At 45.3% G+C, this 19,489-nt stretch overlaps 1 protein-coding gene across 12 annotated transcripts in view; it reads left to right on the plus strand.

Moving 5' to 3' along the window:
• Positions 1-1,362: 1,362 nt before the first annotated feature.
• Positions 1,363-19,489, plus strand: part of LOC114352724 (uncharacterized) — a 45,620-nt gene continuing 27,493 nt past the window's right edge. For 6 of the 12 annotated variants that reach the window (XM_028304413.1, XM_028304425.1, XM_028304417.1 and 3 more), the window contains exons 1-9: positions 1,363-1,389; positions 4,185-4,269; positions 5,544-5,677; positions 9,043-9,069; positions 12,807-12,882; positions 14,096-14,145; positions 14,580-14,690; positions 15,327-15,437; positions 19,139-19,216. In XM_028304413.1, the coding sequence (XP_028160214.1) occupies positions 1,381-1,389; positions 4,185-4,269; positions 5,544-5,677; positions 9,043-9,069; positions 12,807-12,882; positions 14,096-14,145; positions 14,580-14,690; positions 15,327-15,437; positions 19,139-19,216 (681 nt within the window). In that variant the 5' untranslated portion in view covers positions 1,363-1,380. Of the gene's footprint in view, positions 1,390-4,184; positions 4,270-4,889; positions 4,939-5,543; positions 5,678-5,747; positions 5,835-9,042; positions 9,070-12,791; positions 12,883-13,246; positions 13,332-13,609; positions 13,692-14,095; positions 14,146-14,579; positions 14,691-15,326; positions 15,438-19,138; positions 19,217-19,489 lie in introns of those variants that run through there. The other 6 variants (XM_028304414.1, XM_028304420.1, XM_028304422.1 and 3 more) reach the window with 6 other exon arrangements.

Genomic DNA, 19,489 nt, shown 5'->3' on the forward strand with positions numbered 1-19,489 from the left:
TACCCAAGCTATTAGACCTTTATTCGCTTTCATCATCATCATCGTGATCATTTTAGCCATAGGACGTCCAGTTGAACATAGGCCTCCCCCAATGATTTCCACAATGGTCGGTTGGTGGCGGCCTGCATCCAGCGCCTTCCCGCTACCTTTGTGAGGTCGTCGGTCCATCTTGTGGGTGGACTTGTTGGGTCTTGTGGCTTCAACCCATAATAAAACCCTAAGAAGTAATAAAACTTTAACCCCTTTATTAATAAAAGTTACACCCTAGTTGAACTCTGGCTTAAATTGTCATTTGGTATGGAAATGTCATTTTAATCCAAGGTTCTTCCTAGGTGTAACTTTTTATTAATAAGTGGGTAGTACTTCTTTGAATAAAAATATTTATTTCAATCAATCATCNTAAATAAAAAGTTTTTATTTCGAACAACTCATAAGTTCATATAAGGGGGCGTCCATAAATTACGTGAGACTTTTAGGGGGGGGGAGGGGGTCAACAAAAACCTCACTAAATCTCACGTGGGGGAGAGGGGGGGGCTCAGGAAATATCACGTAATTTATGCCGCATGAAATAGAAAAATAGAGTTTGTCAGAAATGTGGGTTTAAATCTTATGAAAAAAAATTGGCTAAGTGCGTATCATATACAGGGTCGATTGTCACCCGCTAGCGACTGCGTAAAAAATGACATGCATTAAATGTATGATGATTGTACACCGTCCCTAATAGATACTTNGTAGACGCCGACAAGCGGCTGTCGCTGCGGGGCGTGGCGCGCCACCGCTGGCTGGCCGCGCACACAGAACACGCCACGCAACCAGGTCAGTGCCACGACACAGCAGGGCTTGGTGCAACTCAGCCTAAAACTAAGAAAGATTGAAGAAAAAGAAACATTTCGTTTTAAACCTTAACCGTATGACAATAAAGTGCACAATGGTATTTCGTATTGCAACCTAAGCCCTGATTGTCTCTTATTGGTCGTAGTAAAAATATAGTAAAATGCGTAACCAATTAGAGACGGGGTGAGCACGTGACCGGAGCGATGCGCTTACGCAAAAATTTCTACAAAGTGGTCAGGCGGAAGAGTCCTCGATAGTACATACATTTTTTTCTAAACTGAGTTATCTACACCATCATAATCAATTTTGCAAGACGAATCGATCTGTCTAATCGCCTGAAATTTTTGCAAAATGTCAGTTACGTCAGTTAGAGAGGCAAGCGACGAAATGGGGCGGAGGGCGTCCACAACAGTCCTCCATCTCGTTCGGTCTTAAGCTTGCCGTTTGATCTCGCTACAAGTCTTGCTGATATTCTTCGCAATAAACTTAGTATAATTTGTAACATCTAATTCCCTTGGTACAGAATGCGAGCACCTAATCCGTCACATGCTGGTGGTAGACGCCGACAAGCGGCTGTCGCTGCGGGGCGTGGCGCGCCACCGCTGGCTGGCCGCGCACACAGAACACGCCACGCAACCAGGTCAGTGCCACGACACAGCAGGGCTAGTGCCACGACACAGCAGGACTAGTGCCACGACACAACTTGCCGGTAGTAGACGCCGACAAGCGGCTGTCGCTGCGGGGCGTGGCGCGCCACCGCTGGCTGGCCGCGCACACAGAACACGCCACGCAACCAGGTCAGTGCCACGACACAGCAGGGCTAGTGCCACGACACAGCAGGACTAGTGCCACGACACAACTTGCCGGTAGTAGACGCCGACAAGCGGCTGTCGCTGCGGGGCGTGGCGCGCCACCGCTGGCTGGCCGCGCACACAGAACACGCCACGCAACCAGGTCAGTGCCACGACACAGCAGGGCTAGTGCCACGACACAGCAGGACTAGTGCCACGACACAACTTGCCGGTAGTAGACGCCGACAAGCGGCTGTCGCTGCGGGGCGTGGCGCGCCACCGCTGGCTGGCCGCGCACACAGAACACGCCACGCAACCAGGTCAGTGCCACGACACAGCAGGGCTAGTGCCACGACACAGCAGGACTAGTGCCACGACACAACTTGCCGGTAGTAGACGCCGACAAGCGGCTGTCGCTGCGGGGCGTGGCGCGCCACCGCTGGCTGGCCGCGCACACAGAACACGCCACGCAACCAGGTCAGTGCCACGACACAGCAGGGCTAGTGCCACGACACAGCAGGACTAGTGCCACGACACAACTTGCCGGTAGTAGACGCCGACAAGCGGCTGTCGCTGCGGGGCGTGGCGCGCCACCGCTGGCTGGCCGCGCACACAGAACACGCCACGCAACCAGGTCAGTGCCACGACACAGCAGGGCTAGTGCCACGACACAGCAGGACTAGTGCCACGACACAACTTGCCGGTAGTAGACGCCGACAAGCGGCTGTCGCTGCGGGGCGTGGCGCGCCACCGCTGGCTGGCCGCGCACACAGAACACGCCACGCAACCAGGTCAGTGCCACGACACAGCAGCGCTGGTGCCACGACACAGCAGGACTAGTGCCACGACACAACTTGCCGGTAGTAGACGCCGACAAGCGGCTGTCGCTGCGGGGCGTGGCGCGCCACCGCTGGCTGGCCGCGCACACAGAACACGCCACGCAACCAGGTCAGTGCCACGACACAGCAGGTCTGGTTTGTTTCAACTACCAATTTTAAATTTTTTTGTCACTGTCTAAGTGTTGAATTTTATGGAATTGGGAAAGAAGTACCGAGTTTGAAGCGTTCATGAGCAGACATTGCAGTTGAATATTCAAGTTCTGAATTTGATTATTGATGAATAATAAAATAAATCCTACTAGCTCGATTGATGGTTTCATTTAATTTATTTAAACCAGGTTACCTATAGTAATATTTTTTCGTTAATTTATGAAAATATCAAATTAGCCCGTAATCCTGAATCCTGATACATAAAGTTGGCTTATTAATTTAACACAGGTACGACTGTACTCAGTGTTGCACTATCAAATGCAATTGACGCGCCTCTATGCCAGGGTTTTTATGTTCCTGGTCAGGCTATATAATATTATTGTTGTAATAATGTTTTTGTACCAAATACTTCTTCTCAGCACTAGCCCATTTATTGCCTACAGTTGTTGGGTTAATACAGGGACGAGTAAAAGTGCCTACTTGCAAAAATAAAATGAGTTTTATAGTTTTTCATCATCTCTCTCTTTCTTGCAGTCACTAGGCGTGGTTCTGTACGTGCTAGTGTGCGGCGCACTTCCGTTCGACGGCGGCACACTACACGAGTTACGCAGCGTAGTGTTAGCGGGCAAGTTCCGGATACCTTACTTCATGTCGCAGGGTGAGTGTGAACTGGACAAACATATCTTCTTTATGGTTTAACTAGCTTTTGCTTCACCCTATATGTTAATCTGGGTTACAAACAATAATACTGTAAAGTTTCAACAAAATCCTTTTAGTAGTTTTTGCGTGAAAGAGTAACAAATATCCAGACATCCAAACTTTCGCATTCAAAATATTAGTAGGAAGTAGGTACCGCTGCGAAGTAAAAGACGTGGTCGCTTACTAAGGGCCTCATAAGAAGGCTCAAAGTCACCCAATGAGCGATGGAGCGCGCTATGCTCGGAGTTTCCCTGCGTGATCGAATCAGAAATGAGGAGATCCGCAGGAGAACCAAAGTGACCGACAACTCAAAAGTGGCAGTGGGCGGGGCACATAGCTCGCAGAGCTGATGACGGCTGGAGCAGAAAAGTTCTCTGAGTGGCGACGGTAGACGTAGTGTGGGACTTCCACTAGGGGGATCGACGATCTGGTGAAGGTCGCGGGAGGTGCCTGAATGCGGGCAGTGCAGGACTGGAAATCCATTGAAGCTTAAATCGTCGCTTGCCTCTCTGACTGACGTACTATCGGGGACTCGGACGCCTTGACACCTTAAGGGCCTAAATTGTTTGCACACACACGCTCGATTAAGCTACGCCCCCATTCATTCATTTTTCGGGTCTAAGCAGCGTCGGCGCACCACTGTAGATGTTTGCCCTAGCAAACCAAGCTTTATGTAAAGCGTTTAGGATTGAGTATTGCTTAGCTTACCCGCATCCGTAGCGCTCGTTTGGCAACGTCGCATTTTAGTAAATTTGAAACCCAATAAAGAATCGCTACAAAATGTTATATGGGGCTTCGTGTAAAAATTGAACTAGCGATTGCCCGCTCGGGTCACAAAATTGTTATCGCACATTCCGAGGTAACTGTGCAAGTAGACGCCGACAAGCGGCTGTCGCTGCGGGGCGTGGCGCGCCACCGCTGGCTGGCCGCGCACACAGAACACGCCACGCAACCAGGTCAGTGCCACGACACAGCCGCTACCAGCGCCACGACACAGCCACTACCAGCGCCACGACACAGCCATTACTAGCGTCATTCACAGCCAGTAAAAGTGCCACGACAACCAGTACTAGTGCCACGACACAGCCGCTACCAGCGCCACGACACAGCCACTACTAGCGCCATTCACAGCCAGTAAAAGTGCCACGACAACCAGTACTAGTGCCACGATACTGCCAGGTCAATAGTGCCATGACACAGCCAGCACTAGTGCCACGACACAACCACTATTAGCGCCACGACACAGCCACTACTAGTGCCACGACACAGCCACTACTAGTGCCACGACACAGCCACTACTAGCGCCACGACACAGCCACTACTAGCATCATGACACAGCCAATACTAGCGCCATTCACAGCCAATACCAGCGCCATTCACAGCCTATACTAGTGCCACGACACAGCCACTACTAGTGCCACGACACAGCCACTACTAGCGCCACGACACAGCCAGCACTGGTGTACACAGTGCGAGCCCTCGTCACATGCAGGTCTAGTTCCAGTCACAGCCAGGGCTAGTGCCACGACACAACATGCTGGTAGTAGATGCCGACAAACGACAGTCGTGTGGCGTGGCGCGCCACCGGTGGCTGGCCGCGCACACAGAACACGCCACACAACCAGGTCAGTAGTGATGCGAGATGTAAATTGACTGAATCTGACCGGTCACGACGGTCTAAAACGGTCAAATTCAGTCAATTTGACTCAATATTACTGTACAGTTACAGTTTATGACTTGTTTTTGACCGTTTTTGATCAATTTTACCGTAAATGACGCTCAGTCAAATTCAGCCGCTTTAGTCATTTTCAACAGTAGCCATGACACAGCTAGGGCTAGTGCCATGACACAGCAGGGCTAGTGCCACGACACAACCAGGGCTACCACAATTTGATAATGCCATACATACAACAACTAAGTCAGTATGTTAATAAAATATTAACTAAATACTCACACTTTTAGGTGACTTGTAGGTATGTCATTTATTTTCATTATGTCCTTAAAGCCCGGTTTCTATCAGAGTGAAGCAGAGTGGAGATGTGTTGGGCCGTCAAATATTTCTATAGAATTTGACAACAGCGCGAAACGATGACGAGAAGTGGAAATAAGAAATCTGATTGGTTATTCAACTCACCGTTCGTTCCGTTCTGCCTTGGTAGAAAGCCTGACTTTCACTGCCTTTATAGGCTTTTGCAAATTAATGTTTTAACAATCTCAATTTTCATTCCAGACGCGTCAATCGGGCAGTGCTCGTGCCACGCGGGTTCCCATGTGCCTCATATGTCCCGCGCGGCGGCCTGGCACGACACGGTGCTGGCACACATGCTGGCATTGCCCGCGCTCACCGCGGACCACGTGTTCCAGGTGAGACACAAGGGAAGTCTGCCACACTAGCGTCAGTGGGCTAGTGTGCCACAAGGGTGACAGTGTGCCTCATATGTCCCGCGCGGCGGCCTGGCACGACACCGTGCTGGCACACATGCTGGCATTGCCCGCGCTCACCGCGGACCACGTGTTCCAGGTGAGACACAAGGGAAGACCATACTAGGGTGTTCCAGGTGAGACACTAGGGAAGTCTGCCACACTAGCGTGTTCCAGGTGAGACACAAGAGAAGTCTCTTACACTAGCGTGTTCCAGGTGAGACACAAGGGAAGTCTGCCACACTAGCGTGTTCCAGGTGAGACACAAGGGAAGTCTGCCACACTAGCGTGTTCCAGGTGAGACACAAGGGAAGTCTGCCACACTAGCGTGTTCCAGGTGAGACACAAGGGAAGTCCATACTAGGGTTTTCCATGTGAGACACTAGGGAAGTCTGCCACACTAGCGTGTTCCAGGTGAGACACAAGGGAAGTCTGCCACACTAGCGTGTTCCAGGTGAGACACAAGGGAAGTCTGCCACACTAGCGTGTTCCAGGTGAGACACAAGGGAAGTCTGCCACACTAGCGTGTTCCAGGTGAGACACAAGGGAAGTCTGCCACACTAGCGTGTTCCAGGTGAGACACAAGGGAAGTCTGCCACACTAGCGTGTTCCAGGTGAGACACAAGGGAAGTCTGCCACACTAGCGTGTTCCAGGTGAGACACAAGGGAAGTCTGCCACACTAGCGTGTTCCAGGTGAGACACAAGGGAAGTCTGCCACACTAGCGTGTTCCAGGTGAGACACAAGGGAAGTCTGCCACACTAGCGTGTTCCAGGTGAGACACAAGGGAAGTCTGCCACACTAGCGTGTTCCAGGTGAGACACAAGGGAAGTCTGCCACACTAGCGTGTTCCAGGTGAGACACAAGGGAAGTCTGCCACACTAGCGTGTTCCAGGTGAGACACAAGGGAAGTCTGCCACACTAGCGTGTTCCAGGTGAGACACAAGGGAAGTCTGCCACACTAGCGTGTTCCAGGTGAGACACAAGGGAAGTCTGCCACACTAGCGTGTTCCAGGTGAGACACAAGGGAAGTCTGCCACACTAGCGTGTTCCAGGTGAGACACAAGGGAAGTCTGCCACACTAGCGTGTTCCAGGTGAGACACAAGGGAAGTCTGCCACACTAGCGTGTTCCAGGTGAGACACAAGGGAAGTCTGCCACACTAGCGTGTTCCAGGTGAGACACAAGGGAAGTCTGCCACACTAGCGTGTTCCAGGTGAGACACAAGGGAAGTCTGCCACACTAGCGTGTTCCAGGTGAGACACAAGGGAAGTCTGCCACACTAGCGTGTTCCAGGTGAGACACAAGGGAAGTCTGCCACACTAGCGTGTTCCAGGTGAGACACAAGGGAAGTCTGCCACACTAGCGTGTTCCAGGTGAGACACAAGGGAAGTCTGCCACACTAGCGTGTTCCAGGTGAGACACAAGGGAAGTCTGCCACACTAGCGTGTTCCAGGTGAGACACAAGGGAAGTCTGCCACACTAGCGTGTTCCAGGTGAGACACAAGGGAAGTCTGCCACACTAGCGTGTTCCAGGTGAGACACAAGGGAAGTCTGCCACACTAGCGTGTTCCAGGTGAGACACAAGGGAAGTCTGCCACACTAGCGTGTTCCAGGTGAGACACAAGGGAAGTCTGCCACACTAGCGTGTTCCAGGTGAGACACAAGGGAAGTCTGCCACACTAGCGTGTTCCAGGTGAGACACAAGGGAAGTCTGCCACACTAGCGTGTTCCAGGTGAGACACAAGGGAAGTCTGCCACACTAGCGTGTTCCAGGTGAGACACAAGGGAAGTCTGCCACACTAGCGTGTTCCAGGTGAGACACAAGGGAAGTCTGCCACACTAGCGTGTTCCAGGTGAGACACAAGGGAAGTCTGCCACACTAGCGTGTTCCAGGTGAGACACAAGGGAAGTCTGCCACACTAGCGTGTTCCAGGTGAGACACAAGGGAAGTCTGCCACACTAGCGTGTTCCAGGTGAGACACAAGGGAAGTCTGCCACACTAGCGTGTTCCAGGTGAGACACAAGGGAAGTCTGCCACACTAGCGTGTTCCAGGTGAGACACAAGGGAAGTCTGCCACACTAGCGTGTTCCAGGTGAGACACAAGGGAAGTCTGCCACACTAGCGTGTTCCAGGTGAGACACAAGGGAAGTCTGCCACACTAGCGTGTTCCAGGTGAGACACAAGGGAAGTCTGCCACACTAGCGTGTTCCAGGTGAGACACAAGGGAAGTCTGCCACACTAGCGTGTTCCAGGTGAGACACAAGGGAAGTCTGCCACACTAGCGTGTTCCAGGTGAGACACAAGGGAAGTCTGCCACACTAGCGTGTTCCAGGTGAGACACAAGGGAAGTCTGCCACACTAGCGTGTTCCAGGTGAGACACAAGGGAAGTCTGCCACACTAGCGTGTTCCAGGTGAGACACAAGGGAAGTCTGCCACACTAGCGTGTTCCAGGTGAGACACAAGGGAAGTCTGCCACACTAGCGTGTTCCAGGTGAGACACAAGGGAAGTCCACACTAGTGTCAGTGGGCTAGTGTGCCACAAGGGTAACAGTGTACCTCACTTGTCCCGCGCGGCGGCATGGCACGACACGCTGCTGGCCCACATCCACCGCGGACCACGTGTTCCAGGTGAGACACTAAGGGCAGTCTACTTGATCGCCAACGCTGCACGCCGGCTGATCGCGTGTGATCGCGTTGGTTTGGCTGGACCTTTTCGCGAGGTACTCTATTAAATTACTCGACTAGTGCGAACAAGGCTTAAGGAACCCTTCCTCTACGCTAGCGTCAGTGAGCCAGTGTGCCACATGTGTGACAGTGTGATGAACGACTCGATTTAATATCTTACTCGATATTTTTTTTTTTGTATTCAGACACGTTTAAGTAGCTACTAAATACTAAATGTCTCGCCACTCGACTAAATGACTTGCCAATTCACTTAATTACTCGCCACTTGACTAAATTTCCCGCCACTCAAAAAAATTTCCCGCCACTCGACTAAATGACTCGACACTCGACTAAATTACTTGAGGAGTGCGAACAAGACAAAACAGACGGCAAGTCCAACTTTACAGTTTGTTTGTTTTGCAGTGTGATAAAGCAATTTTGCCCCATCATCATTTAAGCCATAGGACGTCCACTGCTGAACATAGGCCTCCCCAATGATTTCCACAATGACCCACAAGGTGGACCGACGACCTCATAAAGGTAGCGGGATTGCGCTGAATGCAGACCGCCACCAACCGGTCATTGTGAAAATTTTGCCCCAACGATGTTTAATTATTTTAATTTTGGTTTTTCTCTTCCAGTCAGTCCAAGAGGAGAGGTTCGACCACATCTACGCGATATACCACCTGCTCATGGACAAGTTGCAGCAGAGGACCAGCGCCAGGAACAGCCTGCAGCACAGAGGTGGGACATATTTGACCACTAGTAGGCCTTAAGAGACATTTTTGGCCCAGTAGTTCAGTAGTTGACATTTAAAGCTACTCTTATTACTTTTAGAGACATTTTTGGCCCACTAGTTGGACTTTTAGGTCTACTTTTGGGCTTTTAAGACCATTGATTGGCCAATATTATTACTCATTGGACTTTAGAGCCAGTCTTTGGCCGTTAAATCAAATCAAATCAAATCAAAATTCATTTATTTGCTTGATAAGCGGTACACAGCAGATGTCCATATAAAAATAGTTCGCACAAATCACCACAACTGGCATGCAAATAGCTTACAACTACTTAATCTACGCAATTTAATAGATACATGCAACAAAACAGGAAACATGTGGGTACATACTACTGAAACTTAAAAGCATCAAAGTATTCCTTAATGGTGTAAAAACCCTTCCCAATCAGCCATGATTTTAATTTTCCTTTAAAAATATTTAACGGCAAAGATTTCATTTCTTCGTCCAACCTATTATAAACCTTAATAGCCATACAGTACGCATTATTAATACATAAAGATGTCGTCACGATAGGAAGGTTTAATTTATGAGGACGTCTTATATTAAAATTGCAAACGTCTTTTTTGGTTTGAAATAAGTTGAGGTTGCTTTTGACAAATACACATAGCTCATAAATATACAAACACGGGACAGTCAGCAATTTGAGTTCCTTAAAAAGTGGTCTGCAAGATGTTAAAATATCAACATTGCAGATTGCCCGAATACACTGCTTTTGGGCTATAAGTACCCGTTGAACATGGCATGAGTTGCCCCAAAGAATAATGGCGTACCTGAGAAGAGAACTCACATAACCATGGTATGCCTGTATGGCAACTTTTTTCTCACAGATTTTTGTTAGCCGCCATAGTGCATAAGCAAACGAATTTAATTTAGTGCACATTTTATCGATATGACTCTTCCACGAGCAGCGATCATCCAGTAATATTCCNATTAGGTAAATTATTTATTTTATGTATATGCTGTAACGAGTAAATATTAGTTTTTTTATGTTTGTCTTTTTTTATTGAAATCTTTTTAATTGGCTTATTTCTCCTATTGTATCCCAGATATTTCCTGTCATAGTACATGTTATCAATAATAAAGTTTATTTTCTGGCACACTCTATACAGGTAAGTTCCATTATAACAATCAGTGTCATCGACTTCTACGAATTTGCAATTATCGAAATGTTTGCAATATATTTTCAAAGTTTCATTTAAATGTTTTTCATTTAAGTATCTGCTATGATTTACACTTAGTACAATTACAGTTTGTCTATGGTTAAATTTTAAGAACGAACACAATTCTGCAATTAACTTGATCGGATTACTATCACACTCGCCCATACGTGTCGGTCAATTTTAGTACTTCATTACAAGGTGCGTTAGGTTTTATACATGATTTTATACAATATTTCTCGAAATTTGTTTTTTCCCTAGACCGATATAACGCTGGACCTATTCCACTACATTGTTGTCCGCCTAAAATGTGTATTATGCTATTCCTCTGGGACGGTGTGTTTGTTTTCTCTTGTGTATTCTTCTGAGTCGATGCTGTCTTCCTTTCTTCCACGCCGTTGGTTTTTTTCATCGATGGCACGATCTTTTCCGGTGTACTATTTTCAAAATTCTCAGCCAAATTTATTTGTACAGTCTTCTCTATTTGGATTTTTTGACTTTTGTTTAAGTTTTTCGTACTTTTATTACTTTTTGGTGTAGATTTAGGTGTAGATCTACATATCGATTGTAATTGCTTGATTTGAAGCGAGTAATCAGATATCTGTTCTTTTAGACTACTATTTACTAGTAAAAGATTGTCTATTTCGTTGTTGGCTGTATTTAGTTTTTCTCGAAGTTGTTGCATTTCATTTTTTAATTCGTCTATTTCCTGTCTGTTATTTTGTAATATCTCTGGACAACTTCTATTGAGGGTGTCATTTTGTAGAATAGAACAGTCTGTGTCACTTTCATCAGTCAGTGAGTCAAATGAGTTTTGCAAAGGTATGTTACATTTCCTATGNATGTATATGCTGTAACGAGTAAATATTAGTTTTTTTATGTTTGTCTTTTTTTATTGAAATCTTTTTAATTGGCTTATTTCTCCTATTGTATCCCAGATATTTCCTGTCATAGTACATGTTATCAACAATAAAGNCAGGTGAGACACAAGGGAAGTCTGCCACACTAGCGTGTTCCAGGTGAGACACAAGAGAGAGAAGTCTGCCACACTAGCGTGTTCCAGGTGAGACACAAGGGAAGTCTGCCACACTAGCGTGTTCCAGGTGAGACACAAGAGAGAGAAGTCTGCCACACTAGCGTGTTCCAGGTGAGACACAAGGGAAGTCCATACTAGCGTCAGTGGGCCAGTGTGCCACAAGGGTGACAGTGTGCCTCATATGTCCCGCGCGGCGGCCTGGCACGACACGCTGCTGGCCCACATCCACCGCAGACCACGTGTTCCAGGTGAGGCACTAAGGGAAGTCTACTTGATCGCCAACGCTGCACGCTGGCTGATCGCGTGTGATCGCGTTGGTTTGGCTGAACCTTTTCGCGAGGTACTCTATTAAATTACTCGACTAGTGTGAACAAGGCTTAAGGAACCCTCCCTCTACACTAGCGTCAGTGAGCCAGTGTGCCACATGTGTGACAGTGTGATGAACGATTCGATTTAATATCTTCCTCGATATTTTTTTTTGTATTCAGACACGTTTAAGTAGCTACTAAAATACTAAATACTCGACTAAATGACTTGCCAATCCAATTAATTAATCGCCACTCGACTAAATTTCCCGCCACTCCACTTAACTCGCCACTAGACTAAATTTCCCGCCACTCGACTAAATTACTCGCCACTCCACTAAATTACTCGCCACTCCACTAAATTACTCGCCACTCCACTAAATTACTCGACTAGAGCGAACAAGGCAAAACAGATGGCAAGTCCAACTTCGCAGTGTGTTTGTTTTGCAGTGTGATAAGGCAATTTTGCCCCATCATCATTTAAGCCATATGACATCCACTGCTGAACATAGGCCTCCCCCAATGATTTCTACAATGACCCACAAGGTGGACCGACGACCTCATAAAGGTAGCGGGATTGCGCTGAATGCAGACCGCCACCAACCGGTCATTGTGAAAATTTTGCCCCAACGATGTTTAATTATTTTAATTTTGGTTTTTCTCTTCCAGTCAGTCCAAGAGGAGAGGTTCGACCACATCTACGCGATATACCACCTGCTCATGGACAAGTTGCAGCAGAGAACCAGCGCCAGGAACAGCCTACAGCACAGAGGTGGGAATATATTTACCCTCTAACCATCTTTTGGCCTAGTCTTAGGCCTTTAGGACTACTAATTGATTTTCAAAAAAATGTTTGGACTCTAAGGCCAGTCATTGGATTCTAAAGCCAGTATTTGGCCTCTAGGACCACTCTATTAGCCTTTGGACAATTTATTGTCCTCTTAGGCCAGTGCTAGGCCTTTACAGCCACTAGTGGGCCTTTATAGTCTACTCTTGGTGTTCTAAGGGACCACTCTTGAAACTTTAGTCCTATCCCTTAGCTTTTAGGGCCAGTCTTTAGCAATTAAAGACTTTCTTAGGTGTAATGTGCGCGAGGAGCGGTTCGACCACATCTACGCGATATACCACCTGCTCATGGACAAGTTGCAGCAGAGGACCAGCGCCAGGAACAGCCTGCAGCACAGAGGTGGGACATAGATAGAACACACTTTATTGTACGCCACACGACGAGAAAAGAAAGAAAGAAATATACAAAAGATACGGCATAATTTAGGAGATGTATATGGCTTCTAATCATCTTTTGGCCTAGTCTTAGGCCTTTAGGACTGCTATTTGATCTCTAAAGACATTTTTTGGTCACTCTTTAGCCTTTAGAGGCATTTCTTGACCTTAAAAGCCAGTCTTCAGCTCTTAGAGCCATTTGTGGGCCTTTACGACTACTCTTGGTGTTATAAGAGACCACTCTTTGGCCTTTAGTCCCATCTCTTAGCTTTTAGGGCCAGTCTTTAGCAATAAAGACTACTCTTAGGTATAATGTGCGCGAGGAGCGGTTCGACCACATCTACGCGATATACCACCTGCTCATGGACAAGTTGCAGCAGAGGACCAGCGCTAGAAACAGCCTGCAGCACAGAGGTGGGAATAATTAAGACCTTTACGACCATTAGTAGGCCTTCAGAGCCATATTCTGGCCTTAACGGCCATTTCATAGCCTTCAGAGCCATTTTTTGGCCTTTAGAGCCAGTCTTGGGCCTTTACGACTTCTCTTGATGTTTTAAGGGATCACTTTTTGGCCTTTAGTCTTTAGAAACACTTTTTGGCAATGGCTACTGTTAGTTTTTTAGAAGGCCACTATTTGACCTTTAGGGCCAGTCTTTAGCAATTTAAGACCTTTAGTGTAAAAGAAAAGGTTCGACCACATCTACGCGATATACCACCTGCTCATGGACAAGTTGCAGCAGAGGACCAGCGCCAGGAACAGCCTTCAGCACAGAGGTGGGAATAATTAAGACCTTTAGGACCATAAGTGGGCTTTAAGAGACATTTTTGGCCCAATAAAGGGACTTTAGGACTACTTTTAGGCGTTTGAGACCATTAATTGACTGATAGTACTACATATTGTACGTTAGGGCCACTATTAGGCCTTTACGGCCAGTCGTTGGCCTTTTGGGCTACTAATGGGACTTTTAGGACTACTCTTGGGCTTTTAAGACCATTAATTGGCATATGGGACTACTAATTAGACTTTAGGGCAACTAGTTGGCCTTTAGGGCTACAATTTGGCCTTTACAGCCACTATTAGGGCTGTTCTTGATTTCTTAGAGGGTCATTGGGCCAAAAAAATTTGAAATTGTATTCTGTTGTAGGTTACCTTTAAATAAATAAATAACTTGTTGCAGACTCGCTCGACTCCACCACCGGCCAGCCTTTAGATCTCACTAGTTGTAAGGTAAGATTCCAAATATTATTACCTGTTCTCGTGTTAAATTATGTGTTTGAAATCATTTACCTATGTCATTAAAGGCGACTAAGTGACAAATATGCGAGCATCAGGCCTCCCCAACCCGTCTGGCCAGCGTGGGGAGTGTAGGACAAATCCTCCATTTGCCACAGTAAATTAAAGAGGGTTAATGATTGATGTACTTTGATACTAAGGCTCAGTTGCACCACCTAATTTTGACAGTAACTATGACGATAACCGCTGTTTTTTTGTATGGGATTTGACAGATTTTTGACGTTTGTCAAAGTTAAAGTAAGATGGTGCAACCCAGCCTTATTGTTTTTGCTGTACGATGTCATTTTAAATGGCCAGCTACGAACACCTATATCTATAAAGAGTCTTATATCCAGAATAATCTTCTAGAATCTTTTTCTCCCTTCTAGAATCCCGAAGAAGAACAAATGGAGGCCGAGGAGTCCACGCAGGAGTGCCTGGTGTCGATCCCGTGCGTCAACGTGGACTACTTGACCGAGCGCGCAGACAGCTTGGAGAAGGTACGCGAGCGCGTTCGTTGGCGAATGCTCGTTCGCGAGCATGTTAAATGCAATTTTTTTTGCCTTTTTAGACCAATTTCAATGTTCGTTTCACAAATATTTTGGATAGGTCTTAATTAAATTGTTTAATTTTATGAACTATGTAGGTATTTAATAGTCATCCATATTTTCTATGGGTTGCTAAATTGGAAGTCGAATGCACTTACATTATTTATTAGTAGATATCTAGTTACCAACACAGCACGCCATCATAGGATATCGAATCGTTGCATGTAATCTCAAGTGGAAGCAACTGGACACAGAAACTACGCAAACTACATTTGCGCAAGCACTGTTTCTGGGTGTGTTGATAACGCTCTTGCAGTCATAGTCGATTGCACCGTGTTACCAAGTGCTATAGTCTGGTCCGTGAGCACGTAGAATTTTGTCCAATGACCCCAAGCTACCCATCCTTATCGCTCGCGCGTAATCATGTTGCTGTCGCGCTCGCACACTCACTGCTGTCGCCCGCCGCGACAGTAGACCTCGCAGACCAGACTATAGCTGCTTCAAGCTGTCCGTATCTGGCGGGCCTTAGTCCTTTGTTACCATCACTTTTACGGGGGATTTCTTAAATAAATATCTCTTTTTTCCCAGTTCGGCGACGGCTCGGCGCCGGCGGCAGAAGAGACGTGTCAAACGCGCCATGAAGAACCGCACGCCGCGCGCAGACACACCGTCGGGCCCGGCGACTGCAGGCACGGACAGGTCAGCACTTTGCACCTTAACCATAACCATAACCGTAGAACATAATATTGTACAGTCGCGGAATGAAAAGGTTCGTCACCTTAGTGTCGGTTTTCGCTTGCACTAGGTACTGTAAGAGTCAAACCTGCCAACATAACCGTGCAAGAAACAGTGCTGCTAACATTTAAATAAATATGACGTTTGCTAACGAATAAGGTTTTGCTTGTTTAATTTTCTATCCCATGCAGTGTTACAAAGTGTAGTGTTTTTTATTTAATAGAAATAATAATGGCAGGTTGAACCAACAAGAAGGTTTTAGTTAATCAATCATAATAACCTTGACAAGATAAATCGTCAAACAACTTTGATCTGAATAATTTTGAACTTTACTGACGAACAGTTAAAGATTATTTTCTCTAACTCGAGATTATTCTGTAACATAGTTTCAAAAGGTAATATATTATGTGCTCGCGATTCGTTGAAGGAATCAATTTGAAAACTGACGAACCTTTTCATTCCGTGACTGTACATGTGACGCCCAGTGAAGGCGTTACAAACAATCATTAAACAATTCATAAAATAAAATAAATAAATTATTTGTCAATCTAAAATTAAATTAAAATGAACATTAAAATTTTCAAATTAAAATTGTGTTGATAACATATCAAATAAAAAAGAGTTGATTTGGTATCAACAAAATATTACAAAGATTTTATTGACAAAAAACTATGTTAATAATATTTTGACTTGTATTTTGTTACACCCTGTTTAACGGTAAGCCAACATCTCTAACCCCCTATATCTATCTTCCTCGTTTGGAAATAATACGACCCTACATATTTAACTTATACTTTTCCTTAATTCAAAATGCGGGCATTCTTCCTCGAAAATGTATTAAAATTAGAATATGTAACAAAAAACTTATAATATGGATAATGTATTTCTTTTATTTACCAAGCTACCCATTCTTATCGCTCGCGTGTAATTATATTGCTGTCGCACAGTCGTGACAGCTTGGGGTCATTGAACGAAATTCTACGTGCTCGGCGACCGGACTTTAGATTAAACCATTTGCCTCGGTATATTGAGATGGTTGAACTCCTGGCAATATAATTACGCGCGAGCGATAAGGATGGTTAGCTTGGGGTCATTGGACAAAATTCTACGTGCTCGCAGACCGGGCTTTAGTGTTACACAAACCTTTGTAACTAACAGCCCAGTGAAGCAAGGTTGTCCATAATTGAGGAGTAACTAGTCGGCCGTTTGGTGTAGTGGTTCGAAACGGACTACTATTCCGGAGGTAGCGGGTTCGATTCCCGCACAGTACAAACATTTGTGTGCATGAACATATTTGTTTGTATCGGACTGGGTGTTTTCTATGTATAATAAGTATGTATTTACAAAAAAACAAGTATTTAAGTATGTTTATATCCGTTGTCTAGTACCCATAGTACAAGCTTCGCTTAGTTTGAGACTAGAAGCGCAGTGTAAAATGTCTAAGGATATTTGAAGAAAGAAAGAAAGAAAATATTTTATTTGGCCCAACATATTAAATTATTACAGTATACAGTTTACAATACTTGCACATTTGTGGACCAAAATGGCATCCGCTCAGCATTGTGTCCTGCTCTGAGGTATTTATTTATTTATTTAACTAAGTTCAGCAAGCTCGTGCAATTAAATTAATTAATTAAATCTTTGGACAATTTCACACAGCGCCAGCTAGCCCCAAAGTAAGCAACTTAATACTTGTGTTATGGGTGCTAGCTTGACGGATACACTACTTATATACTTTTTTTTAAAATACATACATATTATACATAGTAACACCCAGACCCGTCACAGAAATTAAAATTCATCATTTCAATTTCTGCCCGGCCGGGAATCGAACCCGGGACCTCTCGGCATAGTAGTCCGTTCTGAACCACTACACCAAACGGCCGACAATGGAGACTAAATAAACTGATGATGCTGATGATACAGGGAGGCGAGCTGGGCGTTTGCGGCGCGGCGTCGGCCGACCTGCGCGCAGGCCCGCTGTACGTGTCCGCGCACTTCAACGTAAGTTGTTTAACCTTTTCAACCCCCTTCATGTGGCTTTCAACCCCTGTCACAAAATTTTCATCCCCAGTCACAAAATTTTCAAGAACATTTTGTTATCTATTTTAGTGTTTAGTGGTATGCTTTTAGTAAATTGTGTTTACAAAAATTGTGTTTTTAAAAAAACGTCCCATTTAGTCGGTTATAGGTGTACCAGAATCTCATGGCAAATAGGGAAAATAAACTTTGTTGATAGCAATACTGGGGAAATTGGAATAAACGATCTTGATACTATTTAATTTTTTACTTTTATTACTTTAATATTAACTAGCGNGGATTCCGGGTGAAGCTCGCTTCCACCTTCGGCCTGATCGTCACTTACCATCAGGTGAGATACAGGCCAAGAGCTTCCTCGTTGTGGATAAAAAAAAAAAAAAATACTTAAGCCTAACGTTCGATGCAATAAAAATACAGGGTGTAATTTTTTACAGATTTTAGTTGGTTCGATTCCCGAGTGTAGCAAGCAAATTTTTGGAAATCTTTGAATGCAGTTCTATTTCTTTTCAAAATAAAGGAATTTTTCTTTAAGTAACATTTTCTATCTACAATATTAAGAGTACTTTCCCTTCAGATGGCATTACGAAATTCCACCCTGTATATACATACATATATGTACATGATAGATCGTTTCATCCACGAAGACGCGCGGGGTGCGGGGAGTTTGATCCGAGTGTCATTATTGTAGTGTGCGTGTGCACCGATAACACTCAAACATTAGTGGAAGAATGGTGGGGCACGTCTTCGTGAATGAGACGATCTATATTTTACAGTGTGGAACAGCCCATTCGTTGTCTCAAAGTAGTAGTAGGGCGAGCTATATTTTTGCCGTGTATAAGCGCCCTGACTAACATGTGCATATAAATGGTATGGAGAAGTCAGAAAATTGATATCATCATTTTATTTTGTACTAGCTTTCCACCCGCGGCTTCACCCGCGTGGAATTTTGTCTGTCACAGAAAAAACTTTGTCACGCGCGTTCCTGTTTCAAAAACCGGGATAAAAACTATCCTATGTCCTTTCCCGGGACTCAAACTATCTCTATGCCAAATTTCATCCAAATCGGTTCAGTGGTTTGAAAGAGAGAGAGACGACAGACAGAGTTACTTTCGCATTTATAATATTAGTATACAGGGTGGAATTTTGTAATGCCACCTGGAGGGAAAGTACTCATAATACTGTAGATAGAATTTTACTCAAAGGAAACATTCCTTCATTGTTGAAATGAAAAAGAACTGTATTCAAAGATTTCCAAAAATTTGCTTGCAACACCCGGGAATCGAACCAACTAAAATCTGTTAATAATTACACTCTGTATTTTTATTGCATCGATCGTTGGGGTTAAGTATAAGGATGAAATCTCTCAAACAAACTTGATAAATCAAATGAAAGGAAAACCATGAAATCTTAATTTATTGTTATTATTTACAGAAAATTGTATGGCATGGTGGTAAATTTTCGAAAATAATTCAAAAATCTTTGAATGCAGTTCTCTTTCTTTTCAAAAATAAAGGAATGTTTTCTTTGAGTAAAATTTTCTATCTACAGTATTAAGGGTACTTTCCCTCCAGGTGGCATTACAAAATTCCACCCTGTATTAAGCAAATAATGTATTTTATCATCAGGGTGGCGAGCTGGGCGTGTGCGGCGCGGCGTCGGCCGACCTGCGCGCAGGCCCGCTGTACGTGTCCGCGCACTTCAACGTAAGTTAACCTTTTCAACCCCCTTCATGTGGCTTTCAACCCCTGTCACAAAATATTCATCCCCACTCACAAATGTTTATCCCACAGCTATAGTTCGGTCTATGAGCACGTAGAATTTTGTCCAATGACCCCAAGCTACCCATCCTTATCGCTCGCGCGTAATTATGTTGCTGTCGCGACTGTGCGACGGGCGGCCGCAGTGAGTGTGCGAGCGCGACAGCAACATAATTACGCGCGAGCGATAAGGATGGGTAGCTTGGGGTCATTGGACAA

Source organism: Ostrinia furnacalis, unplaced genomic scaffold (genome assembly GCF_004193835.3).
Source record: "Ostrinia furnacalis isolate ACB-3 unplaced genomic scaffold, ASM419383v2 OfSCF1433, whole genome shotgun sequence".
Lineage (NCBI taxonomy): Eukaryota > Metazoa > Arthropoda > Insecta > Lepidoptera > Crambidae > Ostrinia > Ostrinia furnacalis.